The sequence below is a fragment of the Brachyistius frenatus genome, unplaced genomic scaffold (genome assembly GCF_029030835.1).
Source record: "Brachyistius frenatus isolate BFR_SWC_R1_liver_20210118 unplaced genomic scaffold, ASM2903083v1 Contig_88, whole genome shotgun sequence".
Lineage (NCBI taxonomy): Eukaryota > Metazoa > Chordata > Actinopteri > Embiotocidae > Brachyistius > Brachyistius frenatus.
Window position 1 is genome coordinate 622,705 of NW_027210687.1, and position 19,823 is coordinate 642,527.

Below are 19,823 nucleotides of genomic sequence, written 5' to 3' on the forward strand. Positions count from 1 at the left end.
AGTTTCAGTGCCTTTGTAAACAGTCTGTGTTCAGGTTAAGAAACCAGTTGATACTGTTTCCATTTAATAAACAATGTATTCTTAGTTTCTATAAAGTACAAATTTATTTTATTTATCTTTTTCATTTATCTTTTATTTAGCCAGACCACAGTCAGTCTGATCATTCATATTGAATATAAATCCTGCTGGGGAGTTCTTAACAAGTCGTAGTAGTACACAGACAGAGCAAAAACCTAAATAGTTGGTGATGATAAATACTATTTTCCACTGATTAATCCTAGTTATTATAATCCCTATTGGGAAACAGGTCTGTACAAGCTGCCACAAGATTACAATGACAGTTGTGTTATATATACAGTTCTTACTTATGATAATGTATTTCATGCATTCATTGGAGAAATAGTGTCTTTGGATTTGGCATATCGAAATTCTTCAACATTTTAACAAGTAGCACCTCAGCCAGGTGTGACTCAGGGGAGCCTGGCTCTGTCTAACTGGAACATAATCGACCTAACAGCACCTCACAAGTTCACTGATTTACACATGAATTCTCTTTTGTTCATTGTGTCCAAAAAGTTCTGGTTTTACGGGAAATGATGTGCAGGATTGTTTCTGAGCCAGACGTGCTGTTTCACTCTGTTTTCAGTCTGTGCCAAAATAAATTTGCTGGCTCCGTCTGTAATTATGGTACAGACGTGAGAGTGGTATTGATCCTCTTTTAACTCTCATCAAGGCAGCAAACAACAGCATTTCCCAAACGTCCAACGATTTCTTCATAATAAAAAAATGCCATTAGCTTTTAGCTTTTAGGTGTGTTTCATATTGTGATACTTAAAAAAAGCTAAACGACCAAATGAGTCTGACAAACTGACACTCACACATGTGAGACAGAGTCAGTGAGCTATGTGGCTTGACAGACAGGCCAACAGGGAAAGTGGCAGTGAGTTCACATTTCCATTTAACACCTTGGACATGCTGTCACTCCCACTCCCGTCATGGACACCGACAATTTATGAAATGTGACGTCAGTAATCTGCCCTGTTAGGTCGGAGATATACCTGCTTTAAACTACTTGTTTGCTTACACATGATGGCTGCCTCACATATCCTGCGTCAGTTAGGAGCGCTGCTTGTCCTCAGAAATGAATGCAACGTATAAGTAACATGCAACGTAAACATGGCTGGTAAGGGCGTAAAATAATAATGATAATGATAATGATAAACTTTTTTTATATTCATTTATTTATTTATATATTTCCTAAACTTGAGTTAAAATAAGCCCTTAAAACAAAACAATGCAACCTGTGAATTCAAACAAGTCTTAAAATCCAACAACACAAATAAGAAATAAAACATAAAAATGGAGATGTGACAGTCAGGCACCTGCAGAACTAAATGGAAACAAGTCCGAGACTCTTGCTTCCGTTCATAGTGGAAAACGATGGAAAAACACAGCGTGGACGGTGCTGATGTTTTTCTCCCTGTGATCTCAGAATCAGGAAAGTCGTGACCCCCTCGATTGTGACCATGTTTATTGTTTCCATCAGCCTTCTAGTGGAGGCATCGAGTAACACGCCGAGTACAGACGCAAGTATGTGTGCAATAACGACACAAACGCACGGTTCGACATGTTATCTGTGGTCTTAGGTTTATTGTTACTATACCGAGACGTTGGACTTTCTTTTACTTTTTATACTCACTGTGCTCTTACCTGACAAAAGCTTATTTTGTAAATGTAGGCCAAATCTCAATTAGAGAAGATGGATTGCTGCGACACTTTGTGGTTTGAGCTGATAAACAGCACATGGTTTTCATAAAAATCCCACCATGTGCGGCCTCGTGAAACGTAACAATCAGACTGCGCAACTCCTCTGGTCATAAGCTTTGTTCAGCGTTTGGCTCCACGTGGGCTTTATCAGAGCAGAGCAGATTTAAACAAACGACAGAGCTGCAACTTCTGGAGGTCATGAGCGAGAAAAAGAGAAATAAAGTAAGACATAGAGAGAGACAGGTATAAAACAGAAAGCATTAGATTAATGTGTGCAATGGCTGGATGAGATAGTTAGACGCTCTCGTACTGTCTGAAAATAACAAACAACAGTAATATGTCTGCTGCTGCGGTTGTTTGATGGCAAACCTGAACTGCTCTCAGTTCAATCCTTAGATGCTGCGCTCTCTCTGTCTCTGTGTCTTTCTTTGAACCCACTAAAGTAGTGTTTTTCTTCTCCCCTGATAGTGGGCTGCCTCTGATCTCTGTTGACTCATGAAGTAAAAGCAGTTTAAGAGAGCAGAATAGAAGTGGCTATTTTAAGGAGAGCATCTCAAACTTAACTAACCTCCGAGCTGTCAGCTGCACTCCCACAGAGGAGAGTGGATGTGATATGAACTGCGAGGGAGCTGAGAGACTGGAAGGAATACCAATAGTGTCTTTTTTTTTTTTTGTGTGTGTGTGTGTGTGTGTGTGTGTGTGTGTGTGTGTGTGTGTGTGTGTGTGTGTGTGTGTGTGTGTGTGTGTGTGTGTGTGTGTGTGTGTGTGTGTGTGTGTGTGTGTATGTGTGTGTGTGTGTGTTGTAGTTCTAGGTTTTATTGCTGTGAACTGCTGTCTTTGACAAAGGCTCACTATGATCCAAGCAGAGATACACACACACACACACACACACACACACACACACACACACACACACACACACACACACACACACACACACACACACACACACACACACACACACACACACAACACACACAAACACACACACATTAACCAGACAGCAGGATTAGGATGAAGAGACACAGACATAATCTATCAGTCCTATAAATCTATAAAATCCTTCCGGCCCTTATACTTGATTGTTTCTCTGATCTAGTCTAGACTTCTAGCTTGTGTGGGTTGTGTGTGTGTTTGGGTGTGAGTGAGCATGTGCGTGCAGGCCTCTGTTTGTGTGAGTGTGCATGCCCAGTCCTGTGTGTCTTTTTGTGTGTGTATGTGGAAGCGTGTGAAGGAAGAAGCCATTCATTTTTCTGTGCCAGCCTGCGAGGAGCGATTGTTTGGACGGTCCATCAGTACGAGCTGCGCTCCGCTGCCCTGTGATCAGCGTCCTCTCCAGCACCCACTCCCACTGACAGTGGAACAAATTACTCTCTAACATCAATGGACTGCAGCTTTGTACTCGATTGGTGTCTGCACACACACACGGGGGGGCATTTAAGGCCGTTAAAAAAAAATGGCCTCTGCGACTGCCTGTGTTTGCGTTTGGAAAAAATGACAAGGTGGCAGAAAGAGGTCCAAGTTTGCACGAAAAGGGATTTCTTTTTAAGAGAAAGCTTATGACATAAGGACACAACGATATTAGGGATGTGTTCGGGGGAAAAAAAGACAAAGAATGATTTCCCATTCTGCCATGCTGAGATAAGAAGCTATCACCAGTCATGTAATGAGTTGATGTGGAATTAGCTTGGAAAGGCGAACCACACAATAGGAGGGACAACACAAAAACATGATTCATGGACTCAGATTAAACCACTCAACAGACTTCTGTTCACGTCTGTCAAACTGACCCATATGGTCTTTAATGCTTCTTTCTAACACTTGTGTGAAAGGAGAAGATGTATTGGTGTGATGGTAACAGGAGAAGTTGCTATACTATTAATACACAGGCTTATAAAGAAAGAAGAGAGCTGCAGAATGGATAGATGGGATTTTCAGTAAAATATATGAGGCGTGAGATATGACAACTTGCCATTAAGGTTTCTTGTAATCAGATCCTCTGGGCAAAGAGTTGAATTCACCATTTTCAAGCCATTTTTAATACAAAAGTGGCGTTGCTCTTGCAGCTCATGAAATTGTAAATTAGAGTCAAACCTGCCTTTTCTGTGAATGTAGCAGAACCTCAGTGAGACTAAAGACACTCGCTCCATGTGTGTTATTACACACTCTGCTTCTGAAAATACAGTGTACTTATATTGAAATCACAAAGACCAGAACCGAAAGCCAAACGGAAAGTTACGCTGTTCCAAATGATACTTCCTTTAGTACACTAACAAATAGTGTACTATCTCAGCATGTGACCTCAGCATGTGACTCCATCACCCGCCAAAATATCTAAAGCTTCAATTATTTTACCAAGAAATCAACGTGTTTTTGTACAATCTGTTTTATCACACTCAATAAACACTGATTCTTCTGTCAAGCAGTAGTAGTGAAAAAAAACCAGCTGCAGCTTCCTCAGATGCCTTAATATGAAAATTCTTTACGTCGGTGGCCCCGCCCCTTCCTCTACATAGCCAACATGGCGACGGTTTAGGGTGGAAAGTGTCCAACGTTTCACACTTCTTTTTTGGACCGTTTTGAGTGCATCATCCTGGTACTTGTAGTGCACTGCATGTTTCTGCACTGATGCACTTAGACAAGTGAGTGTAAGTACACAAGTACACCATTTGGAACACAGTCTCTGACTGTGGCTCCACTATTGTTGCCATGATCATGTTAAGAAATTCAATTAATTATTTCTGGAAGTGAAGCAAAGCATCAGTGGAGTAAGTTTTAAGATTGTGTGCAAACATCCTCAGCGAGAGGCAGTGGGTGTTGGAGCTTTGTTGATGCCGAAGGCCAAGACAAAAGCCCACACACAAGGACCAGTTGACTGTGATCTTCCAGTCAAAAAGCCAGTTGGGACCCACTAAATGTAATGTTTCATATGTGTTTTTAATGTGCAGATCTACGAGGGAAACCAAGACCACTGAATTGTAGATGTTCTTGATGTGCCCAAACGTCTGAGAAGCAAGTGCAGAAAAGGTGAGAGGGAATTTGTATGACTGTGTCCTTTTGCTGTATTTCTTCTTCTAGACAAAACCAAAAGATAAAACAGACTTTATACTAAAGCACGGAAGGAGGCAGAAATACATTTATTTATTCTGAGTTCATTTGAGATAGGCCCACAATAATGTCTCCCTCTTTGCTGATGTCCACAGAAATAACACCAAATTAAAACAATTACGAACAGGAAACACAGACGTAAAGGTATGACCAAGCTGCTGGGATCTCATGTGAAATGACAGACCTTTTTTTAAGGCTACACAGTCATGTACATAAACATAGCACCTTCAGCATGCCAGCCTCCGCTCCGGGCCATGTCGTGATTCAGACATATTATCTCCAGGACATGTCAGAGCAACATGGTGACCTGCAGTGCAACAAAATCACAGGCAGTGGGCTGAAGATGGAAGGATACAAGGATACTGTGTGTAGCCTGCAGTAAAAGCAGCTGGTTAAATGCCATTAAAGTGACTTCTATATGGTTAGATTTTGCTACTAAAAGGTCAAATAGACAAATAAAGCATTGTGCTGTAGCTAAACAATCACAAATGTTAATGGATGTGGGTGAAATTCTTTAAAAACTAAATCATGTTTCATCTTTTTTTTCTGTATTGGTTCATTAGTTAACGCCAGATTGCAATATGTGCAACCCAATAATGGATATAACCTTCATTTTTTTAGGACTATAACAGTCATGTATGTAAACAAGGACCACATAGCATGAAACCCTTATTAGATCTTAATATTAATATGCAGCAGCAAGGTGACCTATGACCATATAATTCAGACTTGAGGCAGACTAATACAGAATATCATCCATGTGAGCTTTAAACGAGCGCGCTCCTAATGAGATAATATTATCTGAAAGGCCTGCAGGAAAATCACAGTGTATAATATAAAGACTGAGTCCAACTCTGATCTCTGTATGGAATTGACCTGCAACTTGCCTCATAGTACAAATGAAATATCACACAAAAATTAAATAGAATGAAATGAAATAGGAAAATGTTATTTTTTCATTTGCTAGTGCAGCAAGAGGCTTATATGGTTTATACATTTTGATGAGATGGCCTTAATAGTGTCATACATACTGGCAATGTATGCTTTTTACTTTCATTTTAGAGCAGTAACTCCATATAGTTCTCAGCATATTCAGGGTCCCGTTCAATGTTCTTAATAGATAAGAAGAAGTCTATAGATTACTAACTGATCAACAGAAAATTAATCTGCAAATATTTTAATAATCATTTACATCATTATTTCTTTGGGTTTTTGACTACTCAAGTTGAATTTGCAAATGCTTCTTTTGGCTCTGGAAAATTATATTGGAAACTTTGTTGGACCATTTTCTTACATCTACGAATTTAATTAAATTATTAATTGATTAATGCTCATAGAAAAAGTTGATAGTTGCAGCCCTGCTAAAGATTAGATAAAGACATGAGTGGATGCTCACTGGTGGAGCAGCTGAAAGACGTGGGTGTTGTGGCTGAGTGATCTCTATTCTTCTTCTTTAAAGTAAAACACACCAGGCATTTAATCATATTACCTAAAAACAACTGAATACTCGCTGCTGCCTTCTTATACCTGCTTACTTATTGGGAATGCAGATCAAATTGCCTGTGTCGTCTTAGTAAAAAGTAAAAGAGAAAATGAATGGAGAATAAAACAGCAATTAAATTAACAAGCACAAACAGCCTGTTGAAGACTTCAGTCTGTTTTACACAATAAGTGCCGATAAAATAGGAAACGAGTGCCGCATCAGTCTGAGTGCTTCATCCAGCGTTTATATTTCACTTCAGGAGTCTCGAAGGAAACGTAGCAGTGTGTTTTCCTGGGCTTGAGTTTATCACAGAAGATAGAGTCGCGGTTTTGAATGAGCTGTTTGAGCAGATGGACAGAGCAGTTATTGGTATTATGTTATTATTAGCCCAACCACGAGGTCAGAGGTCATCACACCAGCTCCTCAGTTGAGAACCCAGGACAATTAGTGCTGGTGATGTTTTTGCATAAAGTACTGCATGAGCACATAGCCAATGAAATTCTCAGAAAACCAAAATGCTTAAAAAGACCTGCTGTTGTTTTCTTATGTTGCTCCCATTAAAGAGATTTAGCTCGTCACAGTATGTAGGACTTTATTAGCTTCCCATGGGACAGCCTTCGTTGTCCTCCGTTTAACTACCATCATAACGCCCTGCAGCTAAACTCACCACTTGCACCTGCTCCAGCTGCATTTCTTCAGACAACCGAACACACTCTGCAGCATCTCCAGTGATTTGGAAACTGTTTAGGAGCGAGGTAGGTTGCTACTAAACAAGACCTAAATTTGTGAGACTCTGCTTGGTGAAACAAAAAGCCTATTTTTAGGTTCAGAGCCTGTCAGGCTCCTCTGAAGATTCCCTGCTCCACCAGGTGAAGTACAGCAGCAGTCTGGCTGCTCTGCAAACCCTCCCTGAATGATTCAAAACTTAGGATCAAACTCATCTGTTATGGCAATAACCTCATCTAAAGTTACAAAATCAGGCTTTAAAAAAAGAGTTGAAGAGATGTTGTACTTTATTCCATCACACTTACATATGAAGGGATGAAAAGACCCTTCATCTGAAGGACCAAATGTATTGAAGTAAAGCTCACGCACCACAAAGATCAATAAAATGTGCATCATCTTCAAACACACATAAGACTCAGTCCAGCTTACATATTCAACACATTTGATTTATGTATGCGTTATCACTGTTTCTATAGGGTTTACTGCAGTGTTTCTGATACGTGACCTTAACTCGAGCCAGAATACTAAATGAGGAAAATAAGAGAAATACAATGTGCTACCGTGCCAGTCAATTTGTTATTTCCTCTCTCACTTTAGTTCTAATAACAGCAATGACTCATTGGCCACCAACCTCACTTCCTATCTCATCATCTGTAAAATATCACAGAGCAGCAGTGACTGGCTATCTGCGCGCCAACACCTCAGATGCCAGGGCCTCTTCACTTCTTTTTCTTTACTGCAAGCTGCACAGAGAGCTGATTGTTAAATGGAAGGTTCGATTTTAAAGGCGAAATGAGGGAGGAGAGTCAAAGCAGCGGTCACAAACAGATCCCTGCTGCAGGTTTGAAAACAGACCGTAACACTCATGATAAAGCACCTGGATATAATTATATTCTGTTTTAGAGTTGCAGTGTTTCTTCAAATACCAAAGTGCAGCTAAAAATGAGAAACAGCTTCAGCATCTTTCACAATCAAACTTTCATACCATCAATTTATGAAATACAAGTCACACATCAATGAAAAAAACACCTGATGAAGCTGAAGAAATCAGAGCAGAAGTTAAATTGTAGAATACATCCTGCATTTTTATCAGGCTTTTTGAGACTTTTCAAACTCAAAAACATCAGAATTGAACAATCATTCCAGTTTTTGATCATCTGTATTTCCACCAGTAGTCGAGCTGATGAACAGATAACCACGTCACCCTTGACCATGGAGTTCATCTTAGACTGTTACATTCATCTTAATCTTTTCTTCAATACATGAGCGCTACATATAGACTAGTCACCGCAACTGATTAAGACGTATCTGAATGAGTAATGTGACGTAAATATAATGTGTCACGTCTTCATCCTGACTCATGGAGAGCACAAACTGAGATGTAGATAACATTAAGTGCAATATGCTCATGTCAATTACTTATGAGCAGTTCCATGTGGGGATAGGTGTTGCAGACATTACGCAGAAAAGTTTTGAAATAAACTAACCTGAGGCCTGACAGTTAGAGTATGTTTATATTACTCTCGTGTTGTTACAGTTGGGAAAGAGCACAAATGTTAAAGCGGCTGCCAACATTTTTTATTCTGGACAAGGTCTTCTCTGCTTAACTTGACTGCAAGTAAGTGAATATATTAATACTGGAGGTCTGGCGAGGGTCAGGTCTGACTTCCACTTTAAAAATATGTCGGGTGCATAATGAGTTATGAGATTTAATTTTTTTGGCAGAAACAAACTGACTTCATGGCATAATTGTGCTGAAGTGTGGAAAAGAGCAGCCGCTATTCATTGCTGTAACAGATAGGTCAAAGAGAAGAATTGCCCTGGGAATGGAAGTCTTAAGCCATGCTAATAAGACTGTCTGCACAGAAACTCAGCAGTCTAACATGCTCACAATGATAATACATTTACAACCATCTTAGATGAGCAAATTTGCATTCCAACCTTTGCTAACTAGCACAAATATACCGGCGCAGGTGAGCCTAATGTTTGATCAAACTAACTGATTTCACATTTGAAAATATAAACCCATTGACGGTACCACATGTCAAGGGTTCACAATCATACGGATATAAATGTATGTACTAAATTTCATGGCAACCTATCCAGTAGTTGATTGGACACAGCCATGTGTAAAAATTAGTAAAGCATAGAAGTTTGGGCGTTTGATCCTCTTTGAAAATAGTGTCTATTGATAGAGGTGATAATCAAAGCAATGAAAGATACATTTTTATAGTTTAAATACAAGAAAATAATAGATCTGTCACATGGCAAACAGTAAGTAAGCCCCTACATTTATCACACCTTCAAATCCATAATCAGGAGTTGCAGATTAGGTAACAAATGTTATGCTTTGGGGTTAATTCAACTATTAATTCTGCATCATATCAAAATGTGCTTGAGGATAATGTGAGACCTGAAACCTGAGAGTCGAAGTTGAACCAGAGGTAGACCTTTCAACAGTACGATGATCCAAAGCACACAAGCAAGTCCACCAACCAAATGCTCGAAAAGACGAAATGGAAGATGATGAAACGGTCTCGTCAAAAGCCAAACTTAAATCCCACTGAATGGTTTTGCAGGGGCTTTAAAAAAAAAACAAAAAAAAAAACAGGCACTACATGCAAGAAGAATTATCAAACATCTTTAACTGAAGAAACTGAAATACAGTCGCGTAACTTATGTGGCGGGCCAACTGAAATCTGAGCCAAGGAATCTCTACCAGCATGGCTAAAGACAAAGGTAGCCTCCTTCACTGGTTCTTTTATCATGACCTTTGTGAAATGAAGAGCCCAGAAGTAGTACTTATGTTGTACGTTGTATGAGAATATAAAAAAATATTATTCTGGAAATAACCACCAAAAACAGCAACTAGACCAAACGCACAAGCTAATCAGTGAGAATGCTTGCAGCACTGACTGTCATTGTTAGATTTCTGATCGTCCCCATCCCCTCCCTGTTGGAAATCAAATATGATCTCCATGTGGCAGCTCACTCGGGCAGATCACTGGTGTGTCACTTGTCTCGGTCTTCAGTGCAGCACAATCCTAATGAACGGAGGCCTATTCTCAGGTGCGTAGCCGCACACGTGAACATGATGTGATCAGTATTAGCACACGGCTGGCGTTACAGTGATACCGACATGCTGTCATGTCAGGATGGCTGTGGATCAAATCCCTCCAGAGTCACTGGCCTCGCCCGGGGGTACGGCTCGCCTGCCACTCCCAGGAATAGTTACCGTGAGATGTCATCTTGTCGGCATAATGACAGTAACAACAACAGCTTTTCTCTTTGTGGCACCATCATGGGAACTATTTGTCGTTTATATTTTCTCCTTCTAAACCACACAGAAAGTATTACTCGGTTACGCCCGTCTTTTAAAGCTATTTAGTTACTCTATAACAGCAGGTTTTGTGTCCAGCGTTATTAAATAATCTATCTATCTATTAATTATTCAAGAGTATATGACACAGAAAAGAGGCTTATTAGGTGTCTGAATTATAGAGCGAAGTAATACTGTGCCCAAACTTGATGTAGCATGACATAATCAGGACTGATGCAAATAAGTGCCTTAAAATCCGTTTTCTTTAGTGCTGCTGAACTCAGTCCCTCTGGCTCGGTGTCGAAGATGACTGATTTGGTTCAGCTCCAAACTGGCGGCAGTCCTGTGATCTTTCATTACAAGCTGCCCCTCCACGTCAAACCCTGCTGCTGCACTCACAGCAGTCCAGAAATTTCACCAACAAATGGAGTGTTCCCATAGCTGTCGGTGCCATTAAAAAAAAAAAAAAAAAAGAAAGAAACTGCTTATATCTTAAAGTCACAGTGAAATGAAAAAGAATAACTTGGGAAGCTTGTTATGTTTGTCCTGACATACTGATTTGGTAACGGATAATTCACTGTGTCTTAAAGTCTCGTAACAAAATGCATGGCAGTATGTACAGAGGGAAGGGGAATGAGACTGACGACAGGAACAGATGTGTTTTAAATTGTTCAGGGAGGAGATTTAAAGTGACACTGTGAATGGATTGAGTGATGCAAACAGAGACATACAGAGCAGAACTTCCTGTTAATCTCAGGTATGAACCACATATTGTAGGGGAAATAAATGTTCAGTAAAAATTAAGTAAAAACTTTTACTCAAATTAATAACTAAAGAATATTTTGGGCTTAAAACAAGATGATGCAATGCAGACAAAGTCAGTGAAGAAATGGGTAAAGATGATGTCAAGCTAACTTTTGTAGAGTTATTATTTGCTGTTAATTAAAACTTTTGGTTTTTATTGTTTTATGTGATCTCTTTATAAGCCTTTTGAATTAATTACTGAAGATAGATTAAATGAAATTAATATTAAAATAATGAACTCGCCCATTTCCTTCGAGTATATGGCTAAAATAACTAAATATTCTGCAGCACAGAACCAGTCACAGTTATATTGCAGCTGCAGGAAGAAAATACTGTCAATGTAATTTCGTCTCAACAGTGTATATTTTTGTCTTTTTCTAAATGAATATTGTTTGACATGACATCTCAGTCATTTTTGGTGCCTAAGTCATATTCTTGTGGCTTCTTGAAATTCTTTGAAATCTGTGTCTTTTGCTTTAGTTGCTATTGTAAAAAATCTAAATGTAAAGAAAATGCATTTACACATGTAGGTACATGCTCACCCTGGCAAAGTGCTCCGGGTCTCTCAGAAAGACCGTCCTTTCCTTTGCGATGCTGTTGCCATGGTAAAACTCCACCAGCTCGTTCAGCGAGGAGAAGACCTCGTCCCACACGTAGTACTGAGCGCAGCGATCCTGCAGCACCTTGAAATGCTGAACGTGGTCCCCATAACTGCAAAATACAAAAAGGAAATTATTAAGAAAAGAGCATCAATGAAAATGTGTGCTGGCTCGTAGTGTATAACCGAAGTAAGCTCATAGAAATGATGATCAACACATAAGAGTAAATCATTATAGATGATGAAATGTTTAGCTTTTCTTGAAAAGTAAAGAGCTCAGAGTTGATGTTGTCAGAGTATAAAATTTTGCCTTAAAATATGTGTCTAGAAACAGACACTCAAGAACTGATTAACCCTGGACAGATACAGACTGACAAACCAGCACATTTAGCAGACAACAAATTAATTCAGATTTATTTATACCTGTGTGATACCAATGACAAGTGACAGGGATGCTTTACAGAACCTGGAGCCTGAACCCCCCCTAGAGAAAACACAGTGGCAAAGAAAACTTCCCTTAAAACCTCCAGTCGGACTGTTTTCAGACTATTGAATGGGCGGTTCCACTAATCTATGGACTCAAAGGAGCCAAACAAATCTACTGGTATGTTCAAGAGACACATGACCGTTGGAAAGTGGGCGTAGAGGCGAACCACACCTTTGTTATTTCAGTAAAAATGATAGACCCGTGGTTAACGCTGTGACACATTTGTAGTTTGGTTAGTTTTAAACACCAAAACTTCTTGGTTAGGTGTGGGGAAAGCTTTTGGTTATAGGCTTACAATAAGTACTTCACTCCCCTCATGCAAGTAACATAACAAACCTTATGTTACCTAAAAACATTTCACTAGTTAACTGATATATAACTTTAAAAAGTAAATGTTGACTTTTGATTTCACTTGGGACACAACCAGCAGTTTTCTGGATAAAAGTCTTGTTTGATTCATCCAACCACCCTCAACCTGCTTCTGTCTTTGTTGCTCTTTATACTTCTTCGCCTACTATCCTCTTCTTATCCTGTGATAATTACTATGGTGACTAGAGTTCACATTTACTGTAACCTCCTGGCCTACAAGCAGGTGCAGTTTGCCCGACTTGTCCATGTATTTGGGACAGATGTGTGATGATAACATCCATTTGATATGCTGTGGGTGTTTTAATAGGAAGAAACGTAGAACAAAACCCACGTAGGGAGGGACAACCCGGTTTTGTGCTGACCCAACGTTGCAATTACACATTTTGATGGAAGACTAGTTGGGGGGGGACCAATCTCCTTGGCGCCTCACTGTTTGTCCCAACTCTCAAAACTCATTAAAACCTTTAATATGTGGTGTTGTTCATATGAAATCAAATATACCTCTACAACAACATGGTTAATTTACTCTCAAAATTGATTGGGAAAAAAATGTATGCATTTATTGGAAGAACTTCTGTCTTATAGTCACAATGTTTTTCAATTTAAAGTGGTGCATTTGCTCAGTTTAATGTCTGTTTTATGATTGTTTTTACCAGACCAGAAAGCAGTGGTGGAGACGGACACACCTTTCACGGAACCTTTTTTTTTCTTTTTTTTTAACAATAGATTACAATACTTATGGACCAGCTATAGACTGGATATAAAAATGGACGTAGCTTCTGGGTCTGAAAAGTGAAGCCAATATGGCAGTGACTTAAACTACAATACCACTAAAGGCCACTAGGAGTTGGCTCAAAAACGCTCCCGGCTCCATATACAACTTCTCTCATGAAATATAAAATAATGGGTTTTTTTCAGGAGTCATCTTGTCTTTCCCTAAATCCACTCCTTCTGATCAGTGTTCTGAAAATAATTCAATCGATGATAGTTCTCAAAATGCAGGATATTTGCGGGTGTGTCTGGTTTGATTGACAGGCCTGGATGCAGTCAGGTTTCCAGTGTAGGTGGACGGATGTAGTGTCCTTAGTTTCCCCATCCGATTGAGTCAGATCCACGGCTCGCTCCTCCCCAGCTCGCCTAAATATGTTCACCTCAGGCTCCAAAAACCGAGATGGTGATGACGAAATGCCAAATTCAAACCAGCACTTCACAAACCAATGGGTGACGTCACGGTTGCTGTCGCTTGGGATCAGCTTTGGGTTGATACCAACACTCTTGGACTTATGTCTGCAAAGCTTCCCCTTTAACTGCACAGCTGTCAGCTGTTGGAGCTGGCATGCGTTCAGCGCAGCTCTTTTGGTTTGTCTCCATAAAATAATAGTATTCTTGTTGTAGTTTATTTTTTCAACAGATTGAAATTGAATCTAAATGAAAAACCTGGCCAACACAGGTAATAACAGACAATTTGAAAACAGACTAGAAAGCTCATTTGGCCGCTCCATTTATGAAGAGAATCCCTCACTTGTGTGAACCCAGTGCAACCTTATTTTAGCATGTGCCGTTTCTTGGAGTGAAAAGAGCAGACAATGACATTTACGCTCTGGGCCTTCTGTGCAAAGCAGATGTCAAACAAATAGTATTCAATTTATATTACTTTTTACAAATCATCCCACATAGTGTGATGCAATTAGAAAATTCACAGTTCCATTATCTGTTTTATGACTTTATTTGTAAGAATCTCTTTTGCAGCCGTTATCTAGGAACATTTCACATCATATTTTGATGAATACGAGCTCGCAAGGAGAACAAAAATAATTTTGTGTAGCTAAATAATAATAAAATAAAGCCAATGACAACAACAGAAATAGCTTTAGTGTTGGAGTGCATGCCTTGTTGTTGTGGTTAAAAGAGTTTGGCCCGTATTCATTGGCAATCATACCTGCTCCCCTGTCCTGCTCGGTGGTGGTTGCTAAGTAACTTGCCAGCTTATCTCTAGAAATCTGGACATCTCATCGTGATTACACGGTTATATAACTGCATGTAATATGGAACAGAAATCAGCACAACACCCCCATATTTCCAAACACATCACAGAGTAGGTGTGTGTGTGTGTGTGTGTGTGTGTGTGTGTGTGTGTGTGTGTGTGTGTGTGTGTGTGTGTGTGTGTGTGTGTGTGTGTGTGTGTGTGTGTGTGTGTGTGCGTGTGTGTGTGTGTGTTCGGCTTATGTTAATAACTGTTGAAAAATGTCGTCTGAGAGGAGAAAAAGAGTGGTAAACATCCTTTTCGCCATGTCTTTTTCTGGACAGCGTATGTTTAAATATCGCCAATAGACAATGCATCCTTGTTGTAGAATAAGCACAATGTGTGGTTTAACTGCACTAAACTCACATATGCAATCTGATTGGCTCTGCTTCGAGCTCACAGAAAATAAATGAGCATCAGCTTGTTGCACCCAGAATTCATTTCTCTATTCAGACACTGAGCCCTGTGAACAAGCAGAGCTGACTCCCTGATGACTGGATGGCATTCAGCTACACCTCCACCCTGGCCTTCTTTCTCTGCTGCCTTCTCATTTTCACCCTGAGTGTCCTCCTTTCTTTCTTTCTCACCATCCGTCAGACTCCCTAAAATGAAGAAACCGCAGTGGGGAAAAAAGCAGCTGTACTTTTTGGCTAAAAATATTGATTCAATCAAATGTGAAGCTCTTTTTTGACAAATTTTTGGATTGACGTAGTACCAGCCTTTGAACATTGACTCATTCTGGTGTGAGTAGCAGTCCTTATTTCATTTTTTTTTTTGCTGTGCCTGTGGGTCTGTTGCACTCACTATTGCTCCATTATCTGACTTTTATCTAACTTCTCTCCGTATCTCAGCCCCTCTTGTTATCTTCTCCACTGTGCCGTGTGTCCATCGCCTCTCTTGATTCAGCCTTATCCCCCACTGACTCCCACATACATGCAAAACGAAATTGCGATCTTAAAGAATGATCTCTATCAACCCAAACACTGGCCTCAGTAGTCTGGTACCCTCTGCTGCACCCTACTGGTGGGGCTCTGTTACTGCCGCCTTCTGTCCGATTTCTCAAAGACAAAATAAGTGTGGAGGTAGTGGGAGGTGAAGAGAGAAGAGAGTAAGACAGGATGAAGGCAGAACATGGACTTTCCCTTTAGTGGATTCACCAATGTAACATACAAAGAAACATATCACTTATACGGAAGAATAGAAGGATATAAAGTGTCATTTTAAATTGTGCTGCAGCCTAGTTACCATTTCCTGCAGCTGTTATGTAATAGTATCAACGCCATGTCTAGCTTTTACTCCTTAAAAATTGTGAAAATACCTAATGTATTTCCAGAAAAAAAAAAAAGCCAGCACTCAGGATGTGAGGAAATAAAACTTCAAAATGTAATCCTTAATTTAACAAAAGAAGCTTTAATTGTACAACACATACAGCCAGATTGCTTCACATACAACATGTTTTAAAATAAGAGCAGTGGGGGTAAATTGTGGGTCCATCTGCTTGTCGCAAAAATCAAACCCAACAGTTTTAGTGGCATCTTCATACACTGACAATAATCTGTTCACATGTGTCTTGAGCAACACTTGAAGCACAACATCGCATCTTTACACTCAATTCTTCCACCTCTATCACTGCAGTAGTAAGACAAATAATAGGGAAAAATAATGCCTTTTGAAATCAAATTAACTGTAAATAACAATACAATTACTGTGAATAACAATCATAAAGGTACATCTTTAATCCAAACTGCAAATTACAAAAATGACTAATATTCACTGCTGCTCATATTTGGAGTCATTTACATTATTATTATAATCAATTGTCAAATTGTGGTCAACTCTAATGCAGTCCAATATATACCAGAAATAATTTGTAAAAGGAGAGAGGAGAGAAATAATGTGTAATGTTAGCTATCAGTATTGGGTGATGTCATGTCATATTGATGATTTTATTACTTTTTACCCAAAGAAAGCAGAGAACCAGTTAGCTGTAATAAAGCAGGCATCTGTCTCAGCTTGATCACACACACACACACACACACACACACACACACACACACACACACACACACACACACACACACACACACACACACACACACACACACACACACACACACACAAATCAGTCTCTCCAAGTGCCCTCTCATCTCCCTGATCCAGTGTAATTAAGGCCCACAGCGATAGAGAGATTATGTTCTTTTTCCAAGTAAAAGGAAATGAGAGAGAGAATATACAGTCGGAGAGAACGAGAGTGAACGAATGAAAGAGAGAAATTGAAATAGATGCAGAGATAGAGCTCCGACAGATATACTGCAGATGAGGAGAGAAGTTATTCTTTAAAACTTTTACTGTGAGCCAGCACAATCCGAGATGCGTGAAGGTCATCCGTTCATCTTTCTCTCAACTTCCTCCATCAATCCATTCTCACTTCCCTGTTCTCGCCCTCTCTCTCATTCTGCCAAACCCCCTTCTCTAATCTGCTGTTCAGTTTCTAAACCGCTGCAGATGTCTAGAATAGTTCACACAGTCACAGTGACACCTCCAGCTGTCAATTTAACTCTGTGACAGTGTGTGTGTGTGTGTGTGTGTGTGTGTGTGTGTGTGTGTGTGTGTGTGTGTGTGTGTGTGTGTGTGTGTGTGTGTGTGTGTGTGTGTGTGTGTGTCTGCGTGTGTGAGAGCCAGTGTGCTGTAAAATCGCAGATGACATCATGGGTTTGTGTCAACCAATGTCTATCTGTTGGTGTGTGTAAATGTCATATTTCGTGTAGTGCAGGGCTGAGCGTATTTGGCCATGAGTGTGTGCGTGTGTGTGATTTTTCAAGTGTGTGTGTCAACCTGTCTTTGCACGTCAACCATGCATGTCGGTGAGTGAGTGAAGGCTTCAGGTCTTGTGCCATTAATAAAGCATCACCTGTTTCAAAAGATGGGTGAGGTGAGAGGGAGGAAGTGTGTGTGTCATGTGTGTGTCGTGTGTGTGTGTGTGTGTGTGTGTGTGTGTGTGTGTGTGTGTGTGTGTGTGTGTGTGTGTGTGTGTGTGTGTGTGTGTGTGTGTGTGTGTGTGTGTGTGTGTGTGTGAGGGCAGACAGAAAGCTGTGATGGAGCGAACGAGGTGAAGAATGATAAAAGATGTTCGGTGGAGGCAATTAAGTGGAAAGCGTGTTGACGTGTGTGTGCTGTGCTGCAACTACTTATGCTATGTATTTAAATCATTTAGTCATTCGTGTCCTCCTGAAACTTTGGACCAGAGCTGCTCTCAGTGGTTGATAATAGTTTTGGGGGAGCAGAGCCAAAGAGTCAGTGTTTCCAGTGCCCATATCAGCTTTTTACTGCCATTCCTGTAATATACATTTAAGCTGTCATAAAATATTTTCTCAGAGCCAAGGCTGCTTCAAGGGAAGGAATAATCAAATTGGTTTAGATACATTGCAACTAACAGCCAAAGGGACACAGGTTTCCCGTTAAGTAGGCTAAAGGTAATTGACTTTGGCAAGAAAAGAAATGCACAACTATGTTTTGGGTTAGGGTTAGGGAAGCACTTTTGAAGCCTTACTCAACCTGTGAAAAGTAGCATTTTACCTTACTCAGCTCTCTAAACGACAAATCTGGTTCCACTCTCTGAATATGAAGCTACAGCCATGAGTTGGTTTCCTTCACTTTGCACAAAGATTGCAGACTGGTGGAAAATGGAAGCCAATGTCCACAGGTTACAGAAACTATACCTCTAAAGCTAAAGGATGACAGGCAGCAATTACATTTTTGAACAGGAAGGTGATAAGATCAGACTACTGTCATGTTCTAAAGAAATTCAATATGTTATGGTTTAACCATTTCATTAAACTCCTACTTAACACTGGCATTGCTTTTCACCTGCTGTAGGAAGCTCTTGGAGAGTAAAAGAATGATGTTTAAGGCTGAACTTACAATATTTTTCCTGGACTGGTAAGATAGATTTTATAACATCAGTAGAACCATCGGGCATACCCGGAGACACTGTAGAGGACCGCTGCATCGGTGGGGCAGTGAACCATAAGAAAAAACATACATTTTTTTTGTATTGTCCTTGTCTGTCTCCTTTCAGGTTTTCTCTGTGTGCACAGAGTGTGTTGCAGCCAAAGAGTCCAGGGCTGGATTTATTTCCTGTTATGCCTCTCTGTATAACTTAACTTGACAGTGTTGGTTTTATGAGGGGCTCAATTAGCTTGTCCTCGAGCAATCTACCACAAAGTAGCAAACAAACCAGGCACACTGACCTTATTTGGACAATTATTAACAGATCTTTAGTGCAGCTAACGACAGCACAGAAACATTTCAAATGTTGTTGATATATGGTTTTTCTATGACTGTTTTCTTGCATATACGGTCTTGCCAGAAATCAAGATAAGCAAGCCATCACGTAAACTATTGGGTCAACAATTCACCGTTGTTTTAGTTGTTACACTCCTGGATTAAAAAAAAAAAGCCAACTACAAACAAACAGCAGAGCACAAATATGCAAAATTCAACCAAACTGGTGAATCTCTGAGAGCCGGACTGAAGGCAGGCTGCCTGGGAGCCACCGTGACTCACCATAACCTCTTAATGTACAAAATAGTATTACAAGACGGGATTTACATTTTTTTTACACGTTGCACCTTAAAGAAAGGTTTAGTCATACAGTAAGTGATCTGGTGCCTGTTGTTTTATAGTATTTTTATGGTTTCAATGTTGTAAATTGTTTGTGTTGTATTTTTGTGAAAAAAAAAAAAAATTGTATGTAGGGTTTAAGTTGTTTGTGCCAGGATAACCCCAAGCTAAGGACAGTCATAATTTAAGATAGCACTTCATTAATCCCCAGGTGGAGAAATTTGTGAATATGAATATGTGAAGACAGGCCTTGTGAGGCTAAACAAAATGATGAATTCATGATTTTATGACACACGATTGCTTTTTGTTTATACTGCCATTTTTTTTAGTCGTGCTGTCGATCATAACAATAGAAGGATGAGAGAAAAAGCAGAGGGTAGAGTATGGATTGAAAAAAAAACGAGAGAAGTTACATAAAAAGCAGATAGTTAACAGAAAGGAGGAGACCCTAGAGGGTTCGTCTCCCAGAGGACTGGCTGGTCTCATTTCAGCTCCACTGTCAGGATGAGAAAACAG

At 39.9% G+C, this 19,823-nt stretch overlaps 1 protein-coding gene across 1 annotated transcript in view; it reads right to left on the reverse strand.

Annotated features, from left to right (window-relative positions):
* Positions 1-19,823, reverse strand: part of grapa (GRB2 related adaptor protein a) — a 37,662-nt gene that overhangs the window by 3,502 nt on the left and 14,337 nt on the right. Inside the window, exon 4 of the mRNA XM_069709988.1 lies at positions 11,750-11,918. Within this exon, the coding sequence (XP_069566089.1) occupies positions 11,750-11,918 (169 nt within the window). The remainder of the gene's footprint in view (positions 1-11,749; positions 11,919-19,823) is intronic.